Source organism: Acomys russatus, chromosome 8 (genome assembly GCF_903995435.1).
Source record: "Acomys russatus chromosome 8, mAcoRus1.1, whole genome shotgun sequence".
NCBI classification, from domain to species: domain Eukaryota; kingdom Metazoa; phylum Chordata; class Mammalia; order Rodentia; family Muridae; genus Acomys; species Acomys russatus.
In genome coordinates, this window is record NC_067144.1 from 22,531,373 (window position 1) to 22,550,130 (window position 18,758).

Sequence of the window (18,758 nt, forward strand, 5' to 3'; positions counted from 1 at the left end):
TTATCCACTTCCTACTGGGATGTGTGCGAAGACCAGCTAGGGACGAGATTGCGATTCTCCCTTAGGTACAAATCCTTCAGATTTGGTGGCTGATGCATGGCTAGAGTGTCATAAATGTTGGTGGCAATCAGTGTCCTTCTCATCTCACACCTATAACAGCATGTTACTGTTTTCATTGAACTGACAATATGTGCTAGAAGGGGAAAAAAAAAAAGATTGTGGTTGGTTGAGTAATTCTCCCCGTCCGCCAAAGAGGGCTACATCCTTATTCCTGGAATCTATGACTGCTGCCTTATATGGCAAAAGGGACTTTGCACATGTGACCAAGTAAAAGATCTTGAGATGAGGGATTTTTTTTTTTTTTTTTTGATAACCTAAATGGTCTTATTGTGACCTCCTTTATCAAAGAGGAGAGAGGTGAAGATTTGAGAGAAGGCAGGGGGTGAACACAGGAGATATGATGGGGACCATAAGTTAAGGCATAGGGATGGCTTCTCGAAGATGGGGGTTGATATAGACTCCTCTGCCTTAGACCCTTGGGAGAAGAAATGAACCCTGCAGGCCTAACACAGAGAAAGAGTCAATGGTCACAGTCTGCTGGGAGCTCATTTGCTTTGACTCAAGGAAGGAAATAATTTATGGAATTCTGACAGCTGGTGGGGGTGAGAGGTGGTGGAGGTCTATGCCAGGGCAGACACCTTGGGAGTGAGGATGGGTGACCAGCTGGGGCTGTGCTGGCATTAGAGTGGACGCAAACGTCGAGAGCTACAGGCAGGGGTGGGGAGTCTGGCTTTCCAGGGCAGGCCCTTTCATCATTTATCACTTTCTGCCGGGTTGGATTTTAAGAGATGCCAGACCGCTTGTGCTACCCCCCCTCTCTCCCCAGTGTCTGTCCTTCAGAAGTATCTTTTCAACTTTAAAAAGCTCATGGACTTAGCAAATGTTAAGTCTGTATTGGGAAAGAAGGAATCTGATTAGAATACTTCCCACTGAGATGAAAACAGTTGATGGTGCCTTTAGTCACCCAGACCTTGGAGTCTGTGCTAGACATCACAGACCTCAGAGGCCTAAGTGAAGGTCTCTACTACACCCTGTCACCAAGGCAAGGCCTCCTGGCCTGGTGAGTCATCTGGTTAAGAGGATTTGAGAATCCCCTTTTCCATGTACCACCTGGTGGTCCTGGAATGTTCTTTCACCATCGCCAACTGTTCTCACAGAGGTACTTCCAAGTCAGGTCTAACCAGTTCCCTCCAGACAGGGTTGAATATCCAGGCACGCTGGCCTGGAATCTGCCTAGAACTTGAGATCTTCCTGCCTCAGCCTCCAGAATGCTGGGGCTATTCATGCACCACTCATAGTACCAATTTGTTCTCATAGTCTCTTGAACTGAACTTGGGCCGCCTGACTGACTGGCAGGACATTGAGTTCTCTGCTGTCATTGGCTCTGCTTTCGTTACCAGTCAGGTGGAGTTCTCCCCTGCTACAGGGTTAAGTTAGTAAGGGATCACACAGCAAGACAGAGTGAGATGGACCTTACTTTGAACTTGAATTTACCAAGTACCACTTATGTGGTCTTGGCAACATCATTTCTCCGAGCCTTTCTATCTTTCTTTTTTTTTTTAATTGAAAAAGTAGTGGCATCATAACTGAAATAACCCAGCCACAAAGGGACAAATGCTTCCCTCCCATGCCTGTAAGTTCCCTAGAGTCACAGCCCTGGAGATGGAAAATAGACTGGGTAGTCTGGGTCTGTGAGAGGGCCGATCAGGGAGTTAGCGTTTCATGGGGACAAGGCTAAGTTAGGGAAGGTGGAATAATTCAGAAGATGAACATAGTAGAAATTGTGCAAAAACATGAATGTACTCAGTATTGCTGAGTCGTACACTTCAACATGGTAGAAATGCTAAATGTTATGCTATGCATATTTGCCATAATTAAAAACAACAACTGGTATAGCTCAGCAATAGAGAACTTACCCAGCATGCCCAGGGCCTTGAGTTCTATCCCTATCATTACAAAATAAATTATTAAAGCCTAAAAAGTGAAGCTACTAATAATATTTACTTTTCACTATTACATCCAACCATACTACCAAGCTATAGTGACCAAAACAGCATGTTTAACATTAAAAACACAAACAAAACCAGATATTCAAAATATTGAGACAGAATGCAGATCCCAGCAATAATCCAACAGATTTATAGCCAGCTATGTGTTTTTTGTTTTTGTTTTTACAAAGGCACCGAGACCACACAGCCAGTCTCTTCCATCAGTTGTAGTGGGAAAGCTAGATACGTAAATGCATAACAATGAAAGTACATCCATAACTCTCACCTCGTAATAAATCAACTCAAAACAGGTTGAAGACAAACGTAAGATCTTCAGTTATGAAACAACTAGAAGAAAAACATAGAGGAAATGTCTCGGGACATTTGGCTGGGCAAGGATTTCTCAGACAGGACCCCAAAAGCACAGAATCCAAAGGTGAAAGCTGAGGAGGTCTCAGCAAAGAAAGTGCTCAACATAGGGAGAGACGCCACGCAGAATGGGAAAAATATTTGCAAACCACTCATTCGAAAAGGGGTTAATATCCAGAACACACAAGGCACCCCCAAAACAACAGTAAAACAATCTTATTAGAACATGTGCCAGGGCTGGTAGACTGCTTGCCTAGCATGTGAGAGGCCTTGGGTTCAGTTCCCCACAAAGAATAAACTGGACACAGAGGGACACCAGGAACGTTAGCACCCAGGAGGTAGAGGCAAGAAGATCACAAGTCCAACATCATCCTTGGTTAGTGAGTTCAAGACTGTATGAGATCCTGTCTCAAATGATAACAAGTGCAAATAATCTGAATCTCTGTTTCTCCAAAGATGAGATGTAAGCAGGACTTCAGCGTCAGCATCAGGGAAATGTGCATCAAAGCCACACAAAGCTATCACCTCACCCTACCTTGAATGGCTACCATCAGACAAGCAAGGGTAGCTAATGCTAGGGGGTATGCAGAGAAAGGGGAGTCTCAGAATGTTGGTGGCAACAAAAATCAGTAGAGTCATAATGGAAAATAGCATGGAAGTTTCTCGGAGGACTAGGAATAGAATCACCAAATGATAGAGCAAGTCCACTTCTGGCTTTATATCCAAAGAGAAGGAAATCAGTGTGTGGAAGAGAATTCTACAGTTCTACAGTATTTATTGAGGCACTACTACTCATAATAACCAAGACATAGTGTCAAGCCAGGTGTCGTCAACAGATGAATCTCTCTCTCTCTCTCATTCTCTCTCTCTCTCTCTCTCTCCCTCTCTCTCACATACATATACATATGTATGTATGTGTTGTCTCTCTCTCTCACACACACACACACACACACACACACACACACACACATACACACACACACTGGGATCCTGTCATTTTGGCAATAGGGATGAGCCTGGGAACAATGTAAACTATATCAGGCAGAGAAAAACAAATATCTCTTACTGTGGAAAGGTAAAGAAATTGCTTTCCTACAAGTAGAAAGTATAACTGTTGCTTATCAGAGGCGGGGAAAGATGTGAGCCTGAGGAGGACAGTTAATGGGTGCAGTAGTGTAGCTGGTTAGGACTAAGTGTTAAGTATCACAGTTGGGTAGTTATCATTGACAATAATTAATATTTCAAAGAGAAGATATAATGATTTAAAATGTTTCTAAAACAAGGAGCCGATCAACCTTTCAGCTGATAGACATGCCACTTACCCTGATCTGATCATTGCACTGGAATACCATCCTGTACTCCATAAATATGTGCAACCACTGTGTGCCAATGAAAACATAATACCTGCCTCCCAGAGTTGTTTTCAGAGACACATGACTCAACACTGTGCAAGGCCTGGTGAGAGGTGGAGTCTCAGTAAACAGAAGCCATAATCCCAGCACCTCTGGCCGAGCAGAGTCGGGTAGCAGTAGGTACGATACACAGTGCAGACACCCAGAACACAACAAAGTTTTTCTCTGTTTCCAGGGATCCGCAGTGGAAGGGTGTTTTTAACAGCTTAGAACTTGGATTAACATCACACGACCACCAAGCGACAGGGATGGGGAAGAGTCCATTTGGTTAAGTGGAAGACCTGGAGATGGAGATAGGGTCCTAGAGATAGGTTTTTTTAGAATTGGAGACCCCTTTCCAGCTGTGGGAAGAGGAGCTGTGTCTTGAAGAAGAATGGTCAGAAAGTTAAGTGTCACTGGCTTTAAAGAGGAAGGGTCCAGAAGCTAAGGAGTGTGAGTAGATTCTACAGGGTGCAAAGGTAAGGAAATGGATCCTTTTCCGGCTCCTCTAGAAAGGAAAACACTCCCAGCACCGTAGTGTGGCGAGGTTTGTGTCGGATTCCCAGAACTGGAAGGAAGTGCTGTAGACCTGTGCGATGTGGCTAAGTCTCTGTTGAGTGGTTATGGCGGCAACATGAAATGGCCGGGAGGGACTACAGGCAGGAGGAGGAGGGCCACCTCAACGCTTATAGCTGCTTTCACTTGCTCACAACAATAAACACCCTGGACAATTCCACTCGACCGCCTGCAGCATTTACAACCCATCTCTGTCTAGCTCACCTTGAGTGAGTGTTCACCCCTGCACCCACACCCCTTAAAAGCACAGAGAATACACACACCTCTTGCTGTGAAACCTTGCCATCTGCCAAGGGGTGCGGGGTGCATCCCTTGGCCTGTGCTGCCCAGCAGAATGCGGTTCCTTCATACTCAGACTCTGAGTCCACCACCCACCCCCCCTGAGGTAGACAGGCACATGGGAAGGGTCTCCTGCCCAGGCTTTTCCTGCTCCATCAACGATTGGCACAGGCTTTGTGTTGAGTTTTCCCCTTCTCCTAAAGCCCAGATAGAGACAGCATGGCTGTCACTGTAATCACAAACTTTTACTACAATTCCCCTCCACACCATCCCCACCCTGCCCCTTAATTTGGGGTTTTGTTTTAAGATTCGTGTCTTTTGGGAGATTACTAAAAAAATGTGAAACTTAGAAAGTTTGCGATGCTCCTGCCCCAGATATATTTACCAGCAGATAAGAGTCCTAAAGCTGGCTTTCTTTTTAATGCAACCAACCATAGAAAGTAAATAATTTAGTATGTCTAAGAGAATAAAAGAAGCAGCCATGAGGGACCATGCAATTTGTTCTCAGAGCTCTTAGCTTCCACAGCTCTGGAACCATGTTCTGAGTGACGAGGTTGAAGCTGGGTATGACTTCCTGGTACCACACCGATGACAGCCACTCACACCCCTGGTTCCTTTACGCTTGAAAAGGACCCCGAAGGGAGTTTGGAGTCATAGGAAAGCAGCTTGACAGACTTCCTCCAAAATAAAGTTGGAGACAAACTTCAACAACCCTAGACACTTTGTTCCCATAAAAATTTTAGTTTTTTTTTTTAATTCCCCCCCGCCCCTTCTGGCTTAAAAAAGTAAAAATTAAGATTAACTGCTTTTCCCAGTGGCCTACTCACCTAAGAGCTCAGAAAAACAAGCCCTGGAAAGCAAGTCTCTGAGGAAGACCCTGGCAGGAGCAGCCAGCAGGGCTATGGGGCCACTGGGCAGCATCATGCATCCCCCAGGGAGTGGCTGCCCCTGCAGGACCTGGGCAAACAGCCATTTAAACCTTTATTCCTTGTTCATTGTGTTTTCAAGGAATCTAAGCATTGAATTTAAAGAGTATTTCTAAAAAGGTAATTTGACTAATCTTCAAACATTAATTTTAAACTTATTTATTTATTTATTTATTTATTTATTTATTTGAGATAGGGTCTCTCTATGTAGTCCTGGTGGTATTGGAACTCAATATGTAGACCAGGCTGACTATGAGCTCACAAAGATCCTCCTGCCTCTGCCTCCCAAGTGCTGCTATCAAAGGTGTGCGCTACCATGCCCAGCCTTTAAATTAAATCTTAAAAGAGCTACAATTTTTTTCATTATGAATTAAAATTGTTTTTGGACTCACATTTCAAAACTCATACTCTCCCTAGAGACTCTGTCCCTTTCATTAGGAGCCAAATTGTCTCTAAGGGCAAAAAAGGAAAAGGAGGAGGAACCTGCCCCATTTACAGTCCAGCATCAGACGGGGGAATGCAGGATGTCCGTGGATGACGTCATGGGTGTATTTTCCTGACCTTAAGCTGTAAGTCCTGTGCCCTAGTTACTACAGTCTTCAAGCTGCCCCACTAGGGCCCCAGGCAAGGTTCCACCATTGGCTTTGAGCATATGTCAGTCTTGCATTTGACATCATTTTCTCCAGAAAGCAAAATGGCCCCTCTCTATTAGCACCAAGCCCAGGTTCTAGCCATGAACTAAACAAAAAAGGGCTTTCCAAATATGGACCCCCAGAGAGACACGTGTACTCTGAAGGCCACAGTAAAACTTAGATAGCTAAAACTTGGTAAGAAAAGCCAACAATCGACGTCAACCACTCAGCCTCTAAGCGAATGGGCAAGACAAAAGCCAGAAAGAGGAACAAAAATATTCATTGAAGGGGAGGGGCCAACAGGGAGGTGCTGATTTCTATGGAAGGGCTGACATCATTGTTTCCCTGTAATACTCGGCATGCAGGAAACAGATGGCTAAGAAGTGGTGGAAGGGGCTGCTTAGGGTGGGGGTGTGGGGGTGTGTGAGGGTGCAGGGGGTGTGGGGGTGCAGAGGGGTGTGGGTGTGTGTGGGGGTGCAGGGGTGTGGGGGTGTGAGGGGTGCAGGGGGCTGTGGGGGAATGTGGGGGGTAGGGGGGTGGGGGTGTAGGGGGGTGTGGGGAGGTGCAAGGGGGTGTGGGGGGTGGGAGGGTACAGGGAGTGTGTGGGGTGTGGGGAGTGCAGGGGTGTGGGGGGCATGGGGCGTGCAGGGGTGTGTGGGGGTAGGGGGTGGTGTAGGGGGTGTGGGGAGGTGCAGGGGGTGTGGGGGATGGGAGGGTACAGGGGTGTGGGGGGCATGGGGGTGCAGGGGGTGTGGGGGGTAGGGGGATGGTGTAGGGGGTATGGGGAGGGGCAGGGTGTGTGTGAGGGGTGGGAGGGTACAGGGGGCGTGTGGGGTGGGGTGGGGTAGGAGGGTGGTGGTGCTTGCTGCCCTTTCAAGCTTGTCACTGGGAACCCTCACACTTCACTTTGAAAACTGAGGAATGGGAACTCTGTTGTCAAGGCTTCGTAAGTTGTTTCACATCTACTGGAGGTTAGTCTGGCAGCACATGGCAAACTAAAACTCTGTGTAGCCCACTGCTGGCAAAGCCACATCTATTTGAGACTGCAGCAGACAAAGCCACAGAGAAACTGACTGTCCATCAGATATGGCTGGAGTCTGGCTTCTCTTCCCACCTCCTGGCTAGGAGACGCTAGCTAGTGACTGTCTGAGCTGGTCCTCATTTGTCAAACAGAGACAGAGTGGAACTTTCTACAGCAGGACGAGGTTGAATTTGAACAGTTTTATACCGTGTAGCTATAGACTTAAGGAACTGATTTAGCCATGTGTGGTGGTGCATACTTTTAATCCCAGCACTTGGGAGGCAGAGGCCAGCATGGTCTATATTCAGGCTAGTAAGACCATGTCTCCAAAAAAAAAAAAAAAAAAAAAAAAAACTTTTTTTTTTTCAAATTATTTTTTTAAATGGAGGAAGGGTTGCCCCAGAACTTGAATTTGGTCGGCAGATTCCATGGTGGAAGGAGAGAAACAATTCCCCCAAGTTGTCTTCTGACCTCCTCATGCACACACAATAATAATTTCTTTAAAAAGAAAAAAAAAAAACCGCAAACAAAATCAGGGTGGGCAATATCTTTCCTTTCTCTGAGCATGTGTATGCATGTTTGCATGTGTGCAGGTGCATTGGTGTGTGTGTGTGTGTGTGTGTGTGTGTGCGCGCGTGTACCATGTGGAGTGCAGATGATAATCTCAGGAGCTATTTTTCAGGTGTCCATCTTGTTTTTTGGCACAGGGTCTGTCAATTGCCCAGAGCTCACCAAGCAGCCTAGGCTGGTTGGCCAACAAGACATAGGGGGAGCCACATGCAGCCACAACTAGCTTTAAAAACAAAACAACAAAACAACAACAACAGCAAAAACCCAACTTGGCATGGCAAGTACTTTACTGACAGAGCTACCTCGTCAGGACTCTTCTATGTATTTCTGCTATTCTTTTTCCTTCTTTCTTTTCTTTATCCCTTCATTTCCCCCCTTAAGTCTTAGTTGTTTTTTCTTCTGTTTCTTCTTCTTCCTCCTCCTCCTCCTCTTTCTCCTCCTCTTCTTCCTCCCCTCCTTCTCTGGTTCTCCTCCTCTTCTTCCTCTTCCCTCCTCCTCTTCCTCCTTCCCGGACTGGCTTCCTAGCTGCCATCAAACTCAATGTACAGTCCAGGCTGGCCTCTTTTCTACCTCAGTACCCTAAGAACTAGATTATAGGTGGATGCCACCAGGACCTGCTCAGTTAATATATCTATATCTACATCTATATCTATATATTTAAACGTTATCCTTGGGTTAAATGCCTTATTTTTCTGTGTCTGGGCAAGAAACAGATTCAGGCACAGCCAGCCAAACCAGTGGCCATTCCTACCATTTCTGCTGCTGTGTGCTCACCTGAGGGTACGTTCTCTCTCCTGCTCTGAAGACAGCCTCCTGCCTTCCTCGTCCCTTGCTGCTTCACCAGAGCTTACGTTTCCTCCAAGCCACAGAGCCTGTCACTAATCCCAAGTGTCAGGCAAAGCCACAGAGTTTCCCCGCCTCTAAACTCCAGCCTCTGCTGCTCCTCACAGTCAGATGATCCTTGTTTGTTGTTGTTGTTGTTTTGTTTTTGTTTTTTTGTTTTTGTTTTTTTTTTTTTAATAATTCAGGATACAAATAACCCTCTGCCCGATGGCTGGCAGTCAGCTGACTCGCGTGTTAGCACCCCCTGCTTGTACACCATCTATAGCCCTCACCTCGTTCTTCTTTGTACTTTTTAGAAAGTTGGGTTTTTTGTTTGTTTGATTGTTTGTCTTTTGATCACCTCTAGGCCAAGACCAACTTGAGAACATCTTTGTAAGCCCAATAGTGCAGTGGTTCTCCGCCTTCTTAAAGCCACCATCCTTTACTAGAGTTCCTCATGTTGTGATGACCCCCAACCATAGCATTATTTCCATTGCTACTTTATAACTGTAATTTTGCTACTGTTATAAATCATAATGTAAATATCTGTGTCTTCCAATAGCTTTAGGCAAGCCCTGTGAAAGGGTCATTCGACCCCCAAAAGGGTCACAAGCCACAGGTTGAGAACCACTGCAGCAGTGTCTCATGCATTATCAAAGTAACTTTGTTGCTTCCATTCAAAGTCCCACCAAGGTGGTTTCTAATTAAAAACCTAAAGATGAGGCTGGGTATGTAGGTCAATGCTACAGTATTTGATTAGCACATGCAAGGTCCTGGCTTCCCTACTCAGTACTCCCTGCCTACACACCTGCATGTGTGCACATTCTCTCTCTCTCTCTCTCTCTCTCTCTCTCTCTCTCTCTCTCTCTCTCTCTCTCTCTCTCACACACACACACACACACAGTTCTTTTTAAAAAGCAGAGCAAAACAGATAGTAAGATCATAAAACTCCATGGAAAGAGCTATTCACATGAGTTTTTGCAGTGGCCTTTTCCAAACGTTGTTGACTTATTTATGTGCCAGCTGTTTCCAGCTGTGTTCTAGCATCAGTAACAGTAGGAGCTGCTATATGTTGCTTTTCAGGGGTATGGGTAACAATTACCCCTCTCCCTTCCCAAGGAATTCTGGGCCAGCATCACGCTATGGGTGTGGCTCCAGAGCCTGATGTACCAGCCAAGCTTGAACTAGAACAAAAAGTGCCCCAGACTCGGTCTTAGAACCTCAATTGCTTCATACCAGATAGAGAGGTGGTTGAAAGGCAGTTTCTGCAGAGTTCCATGCAAAGCTTGGGACTAGCACAGAACCCCAAGGACCATGGAAGAGTCTTGGCTTCCTGATAATACAGCATATGAGTAGAATCCTTACCGTGAGATATCTAAAAGGGCTCCGACACCCACTTCCTAGGTAGGACGATAGATCCTAGGTAGATACCAAGCAACGATCATGTGCCCACCATAGGCTTACAGAGATAGGCGCAAGCTACTACGTCATCTGAGCTTGCCATCTGCCTATACACAGAGCTGGGAGCAGCTCAGATCAGTGGGGAGAATAGAGAAGGAAACAAGGCCTCTTATTCTATGGCCATGGGTATTTCCAGAGGGAAGAGGTTTGTGGCTGCGCTGGGTCAGGAGGGACCTAGGAGGACTTGAAACGGGTGGGTGTGGATGGTGTGTGTGTGTGTGTGTGTGTGTGTGTGTGTGTGTGTGAGAGAGAGAGAGAGAGAGAGAGAGAGAGAGAGAGAGAGAGAGAGAGAGAGAGAATATGCAAGCATGCCCATGTGTTTTTCTCAAAAACAAAAAGTTTTCTTAGATGTGCCCAAAGCAACTTGCAGGGGACAAAGTGCTTTTCAGTCACCAGTTGTTATGACTAGTTCTGGTTTGGACTGGGAGAAAAAGCAAAGCAAAAGACAAAATATCTTTCTGGGTTTTGTGAGGGACAAAACTGGTTAAGTGCGAAATTATGAATTATTCTCTTCTGGAAGATATGATTCCAGACTAAGAGTGTGCTTGGGTGTCTGATAGAGCCTGATTTAAATCTCACCTTTCCTATCTGGACAATGGTGGTAAATAATTTAATCCAGCCTTCACACTGAGTCCCTTCTCTTCTTCCAAGAAAGCTTCCCTTATTTCCCACCCCACTCCACCCCACACACCTCCTTTAACTAGCAGCCCGATGTTCTGGTCTTTCTATATAAAAACTTGCTTCTTTCTGGGTGTCATGATGCTCGCCTTTAATCCCAACACTTGGGAGGCAGAGGCAGGCAGATCTTTGTGAGTTCAAAGCCAGCCTGGTCTGTAAAGCGAGTCTAAGACAGCCAAGGGCTCCATTCCACACAGAAACCATCTCAGAAAAAAACCCAAATCAAACCAAAGCAACAACAAAAGAAACAAACAAACAAAAATCCAACCAAAGAACAAACAACGCCCCTCCACAACACACACACACACACACACAAAGGAGTGCTATCACTCATTCTCCTACAAGCTGTTGCGAGCCTTCTTTTTCCAGTGGAGGGGAGTTCTTTGTTTTAACCTTTATCTAAGGTCCCAACCAGGGGAACATTAGTTCAACAGGGGCTGTCCAGGCTCCTGGAGTTCTAGCAGGCTGTGATTCCGCCTCACACACTACTTGAGGCCAGCCTTTTGAGAGAGAGGCGCCAAGATCAGTTCAACTCAAGCATAGCCTTTGTGTTGGAGCCTTGGGGGAAACACTTAAGAGAACTGCACTCATAAGATTAATTTGAAGAGTGGGAGAAGAGGCAGGGGTGGGGGCCAGAGGACGCTGCGTCTGATTTAAATGTGTGGCGCACAATATGTGGGAAAATAACTAATTCCATGTTCCTGGCTTCAAGACTGGCCTGTAGGAACCGCAAAAAGGAAGTGGGATCCTGAGACCCCTGAGCCAGAGTGGACAGGCGGCCCAGCGTGGGCAGCCTGTTCTGGAGGGAATGAGCAACAGGAAGCCCTGGCCAGGTGGTTTTATCACTACGTTCTTCCAGAAACGTCAGCTTCAATATCCAGTGGCAAAGTGGGTGGTGGTTAAAGGTTCCCACGCCCAGCCCGAGTCTTGGAACTTTCAGTCCCACCCACTGCTCAGAGCCACCCACTGTATCAGATCCCAACTGTCTGAACAAGCGCTTGAGAACTGTCTCAGTTAGCCAAACTGTGGGAGCCTCGGTGTTTCCTTCCCTAACAAGAACGCTTCCAGGGGTGGCCCGTGAATCCTATACAACACTGGCTGGCCTCGAACCCACAACCAAGGGTGCTATACAGTGGCATCCAACACTGCTGTCTGGATGCTGCAGGAGAACTTGTTTCTATTTGAATGCGATGTGGGTGTGCGCTCTCTCTGTCCGCCTGTTTCCCTCTGGTACAGTCTATGAGTGACCCCAAAGCTCCCCTATAACCAGCAGATAGTTCCCTGGCTCCAGGTAGGCAGGGGAGGAGGGAGTGAGCGGGCTTCCTCAGAGGCAATGGCACTGGTGCTCCTGGAAACTGGAAGGCACTGGAGAGGCTGCCAGAGGGGCTGCCATGTGAGAAGTGAGGGTAAGGCTGTTCCTGTAGTCAAGGAAAGGGCTTGCAGAAGGCAGCCATGTGGTAGGAGGAAGTAGCTGTTTCCATTCTCTGTGTGGGTTGTTTGTTATATCCCGAAACAAAGTAGTCCCAGCGGGGCCTCAGGGTTGGCCAGGCAGTCTTTACGCCCTCTCCCGCCTTTTCCAGTTTCACCCCTGTAGCCCCGGATGGGGATGCCTCTCTATGCTAAAGCCCCTCAGGTTGCTGCTCCGCCTTACCACTCTCCCCAACTAAGACCCGGTTTCTCTCTCATTTTTCTAAGGCTCAGAAGTAATTGTCTGTCTCTGATTTAAAAAAAAAAAAATGTGCTGCACAGCCCCGGTTGGCCGCCAGTTTGAGAGCTTTGCTCCTCGGCCTCCTGAGTGCTAGGCTCTCCGATCTTCTGAAGTGCTTTTGTTTCGGGTTGACGGTTGGCTTCTCCGCCCATGTGCACTGATGGCCTGTCATCTCAGCAAACCTAGGAAGTCCCAGCATCAACTGGACTCGCTCCCAGTGTGGCGAGCAGCGAGCAGCGAGCAGCGAGCAACTCTACTTCCGGTCCTGCTGGGTAACTGAGGAATCCCCTCACCTCATGAGAGCCTCCATTCAGTCTCAGTGGTTGTGGTAATCCAGGCTATGGTGGAGGCGACAGGCTCAGGCTAGTGTGTGTGTGTGTGTGTGTGTGTGTGTGTGTGTGTGTGTGGGTGTGTGTGTGTGTGTCCTCAGATAGGTGCTTTACCCATATTAACCCATGTGCTTTCTCATCTGTCCTATCACCTCTATATCACAGGAGGGAAAACTGAGGCCCAGTGGCAGGACACAAGTCTCTCCGGTGAACGAATCACTCTGGAAACAAGCAAAGTTGAGATTCTAGGCAGGAGAGCTCCAGCAGTCTTAGTGGAGGCCCCCAGCAGAGTTAGGGAAAACTTGCAGAACTTTCCATAGCTGAGACCCATTTCGTGAGGAATTAGCTAGGGACCGTGTGTGGATGACGAGCCCGCAGAGGATGCTGCCCCCTGTTCTCCACTTAGCACCAAATCTGTTTTTAAGTTTAATTTATTTATTCACTTTACATCCCGATTGTAGTCCCCTCCGTCCTCTCCTCTTGGTCCCACCCTCCCAATCTCTTCCCCTCTCTCCCCGGCTCATCCGAGTCACATCAGGACCACAACAGAACGCACTTGCCATCATTGCTATGACCTTGCTCTGTTTATGTCTGTACAGTATCTTGTGTGTTTAATGGGAGACCAAAGCTTCCACATTTTCCTCCTACAACTGCCTCTGTAGTCTCAGTGGCTGACTTCAAAGTCATCTGGTGTCTGAAGGTTGGTTCACATCCCTGAGACTACGCAGCTCTTATAGCCGGAGCCCATCTTCCTTTCCCACTGCATCCAAAACAGGGCTGGAACCGAGTTTTGTTTACTGAGTTCATAAATAAAGGAAATGAACAAACATAGTGAAGGAAGTACTTAGCTTCAGAAATAAAATGAAATGAAGCGACAAGTGTCGTTCCCGTCTCTCATCCTCGTCCTTGGGAACCCTGGGACTTGTTCCCAGCAAGCTCAGTATTGTATTTGCCTTGATCAGTGATTTGTTTATGAGCCTTCTGTCATCTCTCAAACTATATATATGTTATACTTATAACTTTTTGTTTTATATTAATATACATATTTTCAGCCTGGTAAGGATGAGAAAAAAACTTAAGCAATTAAAGGCACATATTTTCTATGAAGCATTCAGATGGGACCCTACTTATGCAAAAAAAAAAAAAAAAAAAAAAAAAAAAAAGCCCATGCCCTACAAATGATGGGCTACATGTAGGCACTGGCTCTGTACCCTGTCTATGTACCAAAACAACCTGGGAGAGAGTTTGATTTAGTTGGTCTGAGATGAGGCCTTGTGTTGACTTTTTTTTTTTTTTTCCTTTAGGAGATGAAGAGAGGATCTGGCCATGTAGCCCAGGCTAGCCTCAAACTCTTGATCCACCTGCCCCAACGTCCCGAGTGCTGGGACTTGAGGATCTGGCCATGTAGCCCAGGCTAGCCTCAAACTCTTGATCCACCTGCCTCAACATCCCAAGTGCTGGGACTTTAGGTATGCGCTACCATGTGCAGTGGCACCAACATTTTAAAAAAGCTTTCCAGGTAGTTGAAGCCTGTCACTGTCATTTGAGTGCCATGAAGGCACCAGGTCAGATAGGCATCACTTTTCACCAAGAAGTGGGTAAAATAAGCAGTTGATGACTCAGAAAGGCAAGGGAGCTCTCAAAGTGTGGCCAACCCAGACGACAAGCCAGTTTCCCTCCCAGCACCTCTTACTTGTCCTCCTGACCCCTGCTCCCACCATCCCCACACTCTGCCAGAAGACCCAGAAATACATGACTAGTGAGGGAGAGATAGGAAGTGACCACGAGGACATGTCTCTGGACTTCATGCACACCCCAGAGCCACAGGTGACAATAATCTAATGTGCTTTTTTTTTTTCCAGCTGGAGGAAAAGAGCTTCACATCCAGAGATCGACAAGAAGAAAGGGAAAAATAGACTCCTTATATCAGCAGGAGGGAAGAGATCCCAGACAGGAAGAGAGTGTCAGCCAGTTCCCAGGGGAGACCCTCAGACAGGGTAGCAGTCACTCTGTTGGTGGGTAAATGAAAGAGTCCCAGCAGGCAGTTCATGGCCTGCTGTGGTGGTCTCATCAGGCTGTAGAAAAGTGGCCCCAAGAAGGGAAAATTAGGTTGGGGTGTAGCTCAGGGTTAGAGCACTTGGTTATCTTTGGGGGAACGCTCCCAACCCCGAGTTTGATCCACAACACTGGGGGGTTGAAGGGAGAAGTGAGCCGTCACATGAGGCTTCTGTGCTGGGATGGTCACCGCAGGGTCTGAACCTGGCATCTGTGTGGCTGCCTTAGGAGCTGTGTCTTCAACGTGTATGTGTGCAGTTGCTAAGAAAAGGCAGCTCAGCTTCCATCAGCTTCCCAAAGATTAAGCCTGATAGTTGGCCATGACTAATATTCACTCCAGGCTGGGGGAAAAAATGTCACTTGTTTGTCCAATCCGAGGTAGCAAAGCTAAGCTTGTGGAATTAGAGAAGCAGCTCACAGCCATCTCTTGTGATCAGCCTCTCTCTTTCTCCCTAGAGCTCTCACTCAGGCCTGCAGCTTCCCCAGCCATGTCCAGAGGACACAAGTTTAGCAAGTGCTCACCAGCACTGTCCCTCCTCCACTCTAGCTTGGGGCTTTGTGCCCTGTGGCAAACAGAACCTTTGTTGTTGTTGTTTTTGTTTGTTTGTTTAAACATCTCTGTTCTTCCTCTATTCTTGTGCTCCCAAAGTGAAATCCATTTCTACCTAGGTCTAGTGCTCTGCCCTTTGACCCCAAAGTTCAATGACCATGACATGATTCTTTAAAGGTCCTTTCCAGCCTCCTGGCTTCTGGTTACCCACTTCCAACATTCTGAAATGCCCTTGCAAGGTCATGGGCAAAGAGGGAAGTACCCTCCTCAGCCTTTTGTCACCTGAAACAGAGTCTGGGCCTTGTCTATGAACTAATACATGCCCCTACATTGTTTTGGAGAAACCCATGTATTAGTTCCATCATCGTCGTTGTCATCATCGTCGTCATCATCATCACCATCATCATCAACACACACACACACACACACACACACACACACACACACACAGGAAAGCAATGAACGTTGGCTATGTGGGGGCAGAAATTCTATTTAGTCTCATTTATATAAACTGCTTATTATACATGATTGATTTGCACATTGTACAAATGACAGTGTGGGGATTAAGGGTGGTGCCAGCTGCCTTTCATTCCAAAACCGAAGTCTATTCAGGTATGTCCAGTCTTAAAACATTACGGACCTGTGGCAGGGCTGTTAGCTTTCATCCTGGGGGTGGGGATCATTAAAAGAGAATGTTGACTTGTATACAGGAACCAGAAATAGGTTTGGGCCCTCTCTATCCTTGGTGATGGATGAGCCTTGCATCTCTATGGAGATGAGTCTCTGCTCAGAACTTGCTCCTGTTCCTGGCAGGATGGGAACCATGGGGTACCAGCACTCTACTTTTTCTATGGAACATCAGTTCCCTTCCTCCTTTTCTGACATGGAGCACACACAAGTCCAAAATACGAAACAGGTTTGAAAGAGGAGCTGCCTGAGGGCACTTCTGAAGTTCTCTCCCAGAACCCTAGGGGTTTTTAGGTTATTTCTCAACCTATGACTTCATAAGTATAGGGAGTGGCTAGCAAGCCCCTTATACAACTCTCCCATCTTGTGTGTGTAGGTGTGTGTGTGTGTGTGCCTCAGAACAACACCTATGAATTGACACAAGGACCCCTGCAAAAACAAGCAGAGACAAACATTGCGTTCTTAACCATAGCGGTTAAGATGTATACTTTGAGTTCTGTCAAGTTAAAAACAAACAAACAAAAAAAAAATCAGTCCAAGTGATTCTATTTCAAAAGGACCTTTCCAGATTGTTGTTGAGAATGAAATGAATTGACTTCAGTTATGCCTCAGTTTCCGAGTGGGTTTTGAAATCAGCGGTTCCCCCAAGCTCTAAAATACTAAGCCATTTGTCCTAATGGCACAGCAGACTCTAGGCTCCCGAATACCACAGGAATATCACACCACTGCAAATTACTAGGGGTGCTGAGTCTTCAAAAAATGGGAAGCGAAACAAAAGCAGTGCAGTGTTTCTGGGATGCATACTTGATACGGACAAACCGAATTGTTTTGGGGGTTGTTTTTCTGGAGGCAGAATTATTCTGAGCAGTTACATGGCCTTAACTTTCCTTTTGTTGTGTCTATCTATGTATACTGATACACACGTGTAGTGGGCTCTTTCTCTGAGGATTCCAAAAGAAGCTTCTTTTGGTCACAGCTAAGTGCAGAGCCAGTCAGCTTTACAAGAGGAGTCATTTAATGCTCAATTTTTCCCAACTTTCCTATATTAAAAACTTTTGCCCTCCGATGGTGTTACAGATTGTTTTTATTCTCCCTCATTCAACAAATGTTTAAATTGTCTCTGCTGGCTCCCTTTTCTTTTTCCAAGCTGACTTGGAAAACGGAAACACCCTTCTTTTCTCTTTTGCATCCTAAACTATTTTAAAGCTGAGGCCCTCTGACCTTTTAACAACACACTCCTTACATGACACACCAAATGCTAGTCTGAAAGCCAAGAGGAGGTAAAGGGTCTTCTGGCGGGGGCGGGGGCGAGGGCGGCGGCGCGGGTGGGGTGGGGGGGAGCCAGAGGAGGTACTATATATTTGGCATCAACTCAGAAATACAGAAAATGTTTGTGCAACCACTCCCCCAGCCAGGATTCCCCACCCCACCCCCAACCACACTACCTCCTACCGCTTTAATAAAAAAGGATGTAAGCGAGGCAAACCCTAGAGACAGGAAAGACGTTTAAGATGATCACAGCGGTACATCCAGAGAAACCTACTGATGACAATTCTACAAGTCAGTCACACCCCCCCCCATCTTTCCCTTCCAACATCCCAAGTTTAAGGTCAGAGCCCCCTGGATTTTAACCCGAGGAATGTCCAGTTAACGCCACAGCTACACCACTGATCATCAACGGCTCCTGTGACACGTCGGAAGGACTGACATAGCTCCTACACGTCGGGGTGGAGGCGTTGTGGTTAAGAACCGTGGACTTTTTCTTTTTCTTTTTTTCCTTTTAAACTACAGTGAGCGCACGAGCCTGGAACACATTAACTTGTGAACTGCATCCAATATACCCCAAGAGAATCCATCGCTCTTAAACAAAAAAAGGGGGGAGGGGGTACATTACCATCCTGTCCCGAACTTTCCAGATACTCCGTCAGGTCACATCCAAAGGCACTGGCGGCTCCCTTTCGTTTCACCTTCTGCTTGGCACCCTTGTTCTTCATGAGTTAGTTCCACAGAGGCTGTCCCTCCGCCTTTGCTCTCTGCTCCGCTCCGCTGAGGATTTCGGGGTCGGGTCACCAAGGCAGAGCGGCACCGAGGGTCGGCATGGGCGCGTAGATCCGGCCGTGCACCGCCCCAGGCGGGTGTCAGCTCCCTACTCTGGCTCCCGCCGTGTCTCCCCGCGCTTCTCCGTTGAGCCTTGCGAGGAGCCGAAGCCGGGGCGCGGCGGCTAGGGGACCGCCCCGGGGCTGTGAGTGTGCTCCGCCCTAGGCCCGCGCTTTGCGTTCAGACCGCTGGGGGACTGCGAACAGCAAGCATCCCGTCCCCTTGCCCGCCCTCGCGCCGTCCCTTTTTTCCTGTCTTACAAATCCCAGGATCGTCCAGCTCAGGAAGCGCTGGAAGGAAGTCAGCTCGGGAGGGGGGCGGAGGTTGGAAATTTTTGGCAGCTCTGTGTGTGTGTGTGTGTGTGTGTGTGTGTGTGTGTGTGTGTGTGTGTGTGTGTGTGTGTGTGTGTGTGTTCGTGTGTGTTCGTGTGTGTTTGCGCAGTCGAAGGAAGTAAGTGGGTGGGTTGAGCTGGCGGGCTTGGGGAGAGACTGCGCTCTCCCGAGGCGGGTCTGCGAGTCCGGAGATCGCCCAGGGCCGCCCCGGAGGAAATCGGCCTCGC

General features: G+C 47.3%; 1 protein-coding gene across 1 annotated transcript in view; it reads right to left on the reverse strand.

Annotated features, from left to right (window-relative positions):
• Positions 1 to 18,145, reverse strand: part of Arhgap31 (Rho GTPase activating protein 31) — a 113,867-nt gene extending 95,722 nt beyond the window's left edge. Inside the window, 1 exon segment of the mRNA XM_051149913.1 lies at positions 17,997 to 18,145. Coding sequence (XP_051005870.1) covers positions 17,997 to 18,096 — 100 coding nt within the window. The 5' untranslated portion in view covers positions 18,097 to 18,145.
• Positions 18,146 to 18,758: the final 613 nt, after the last annotated feature.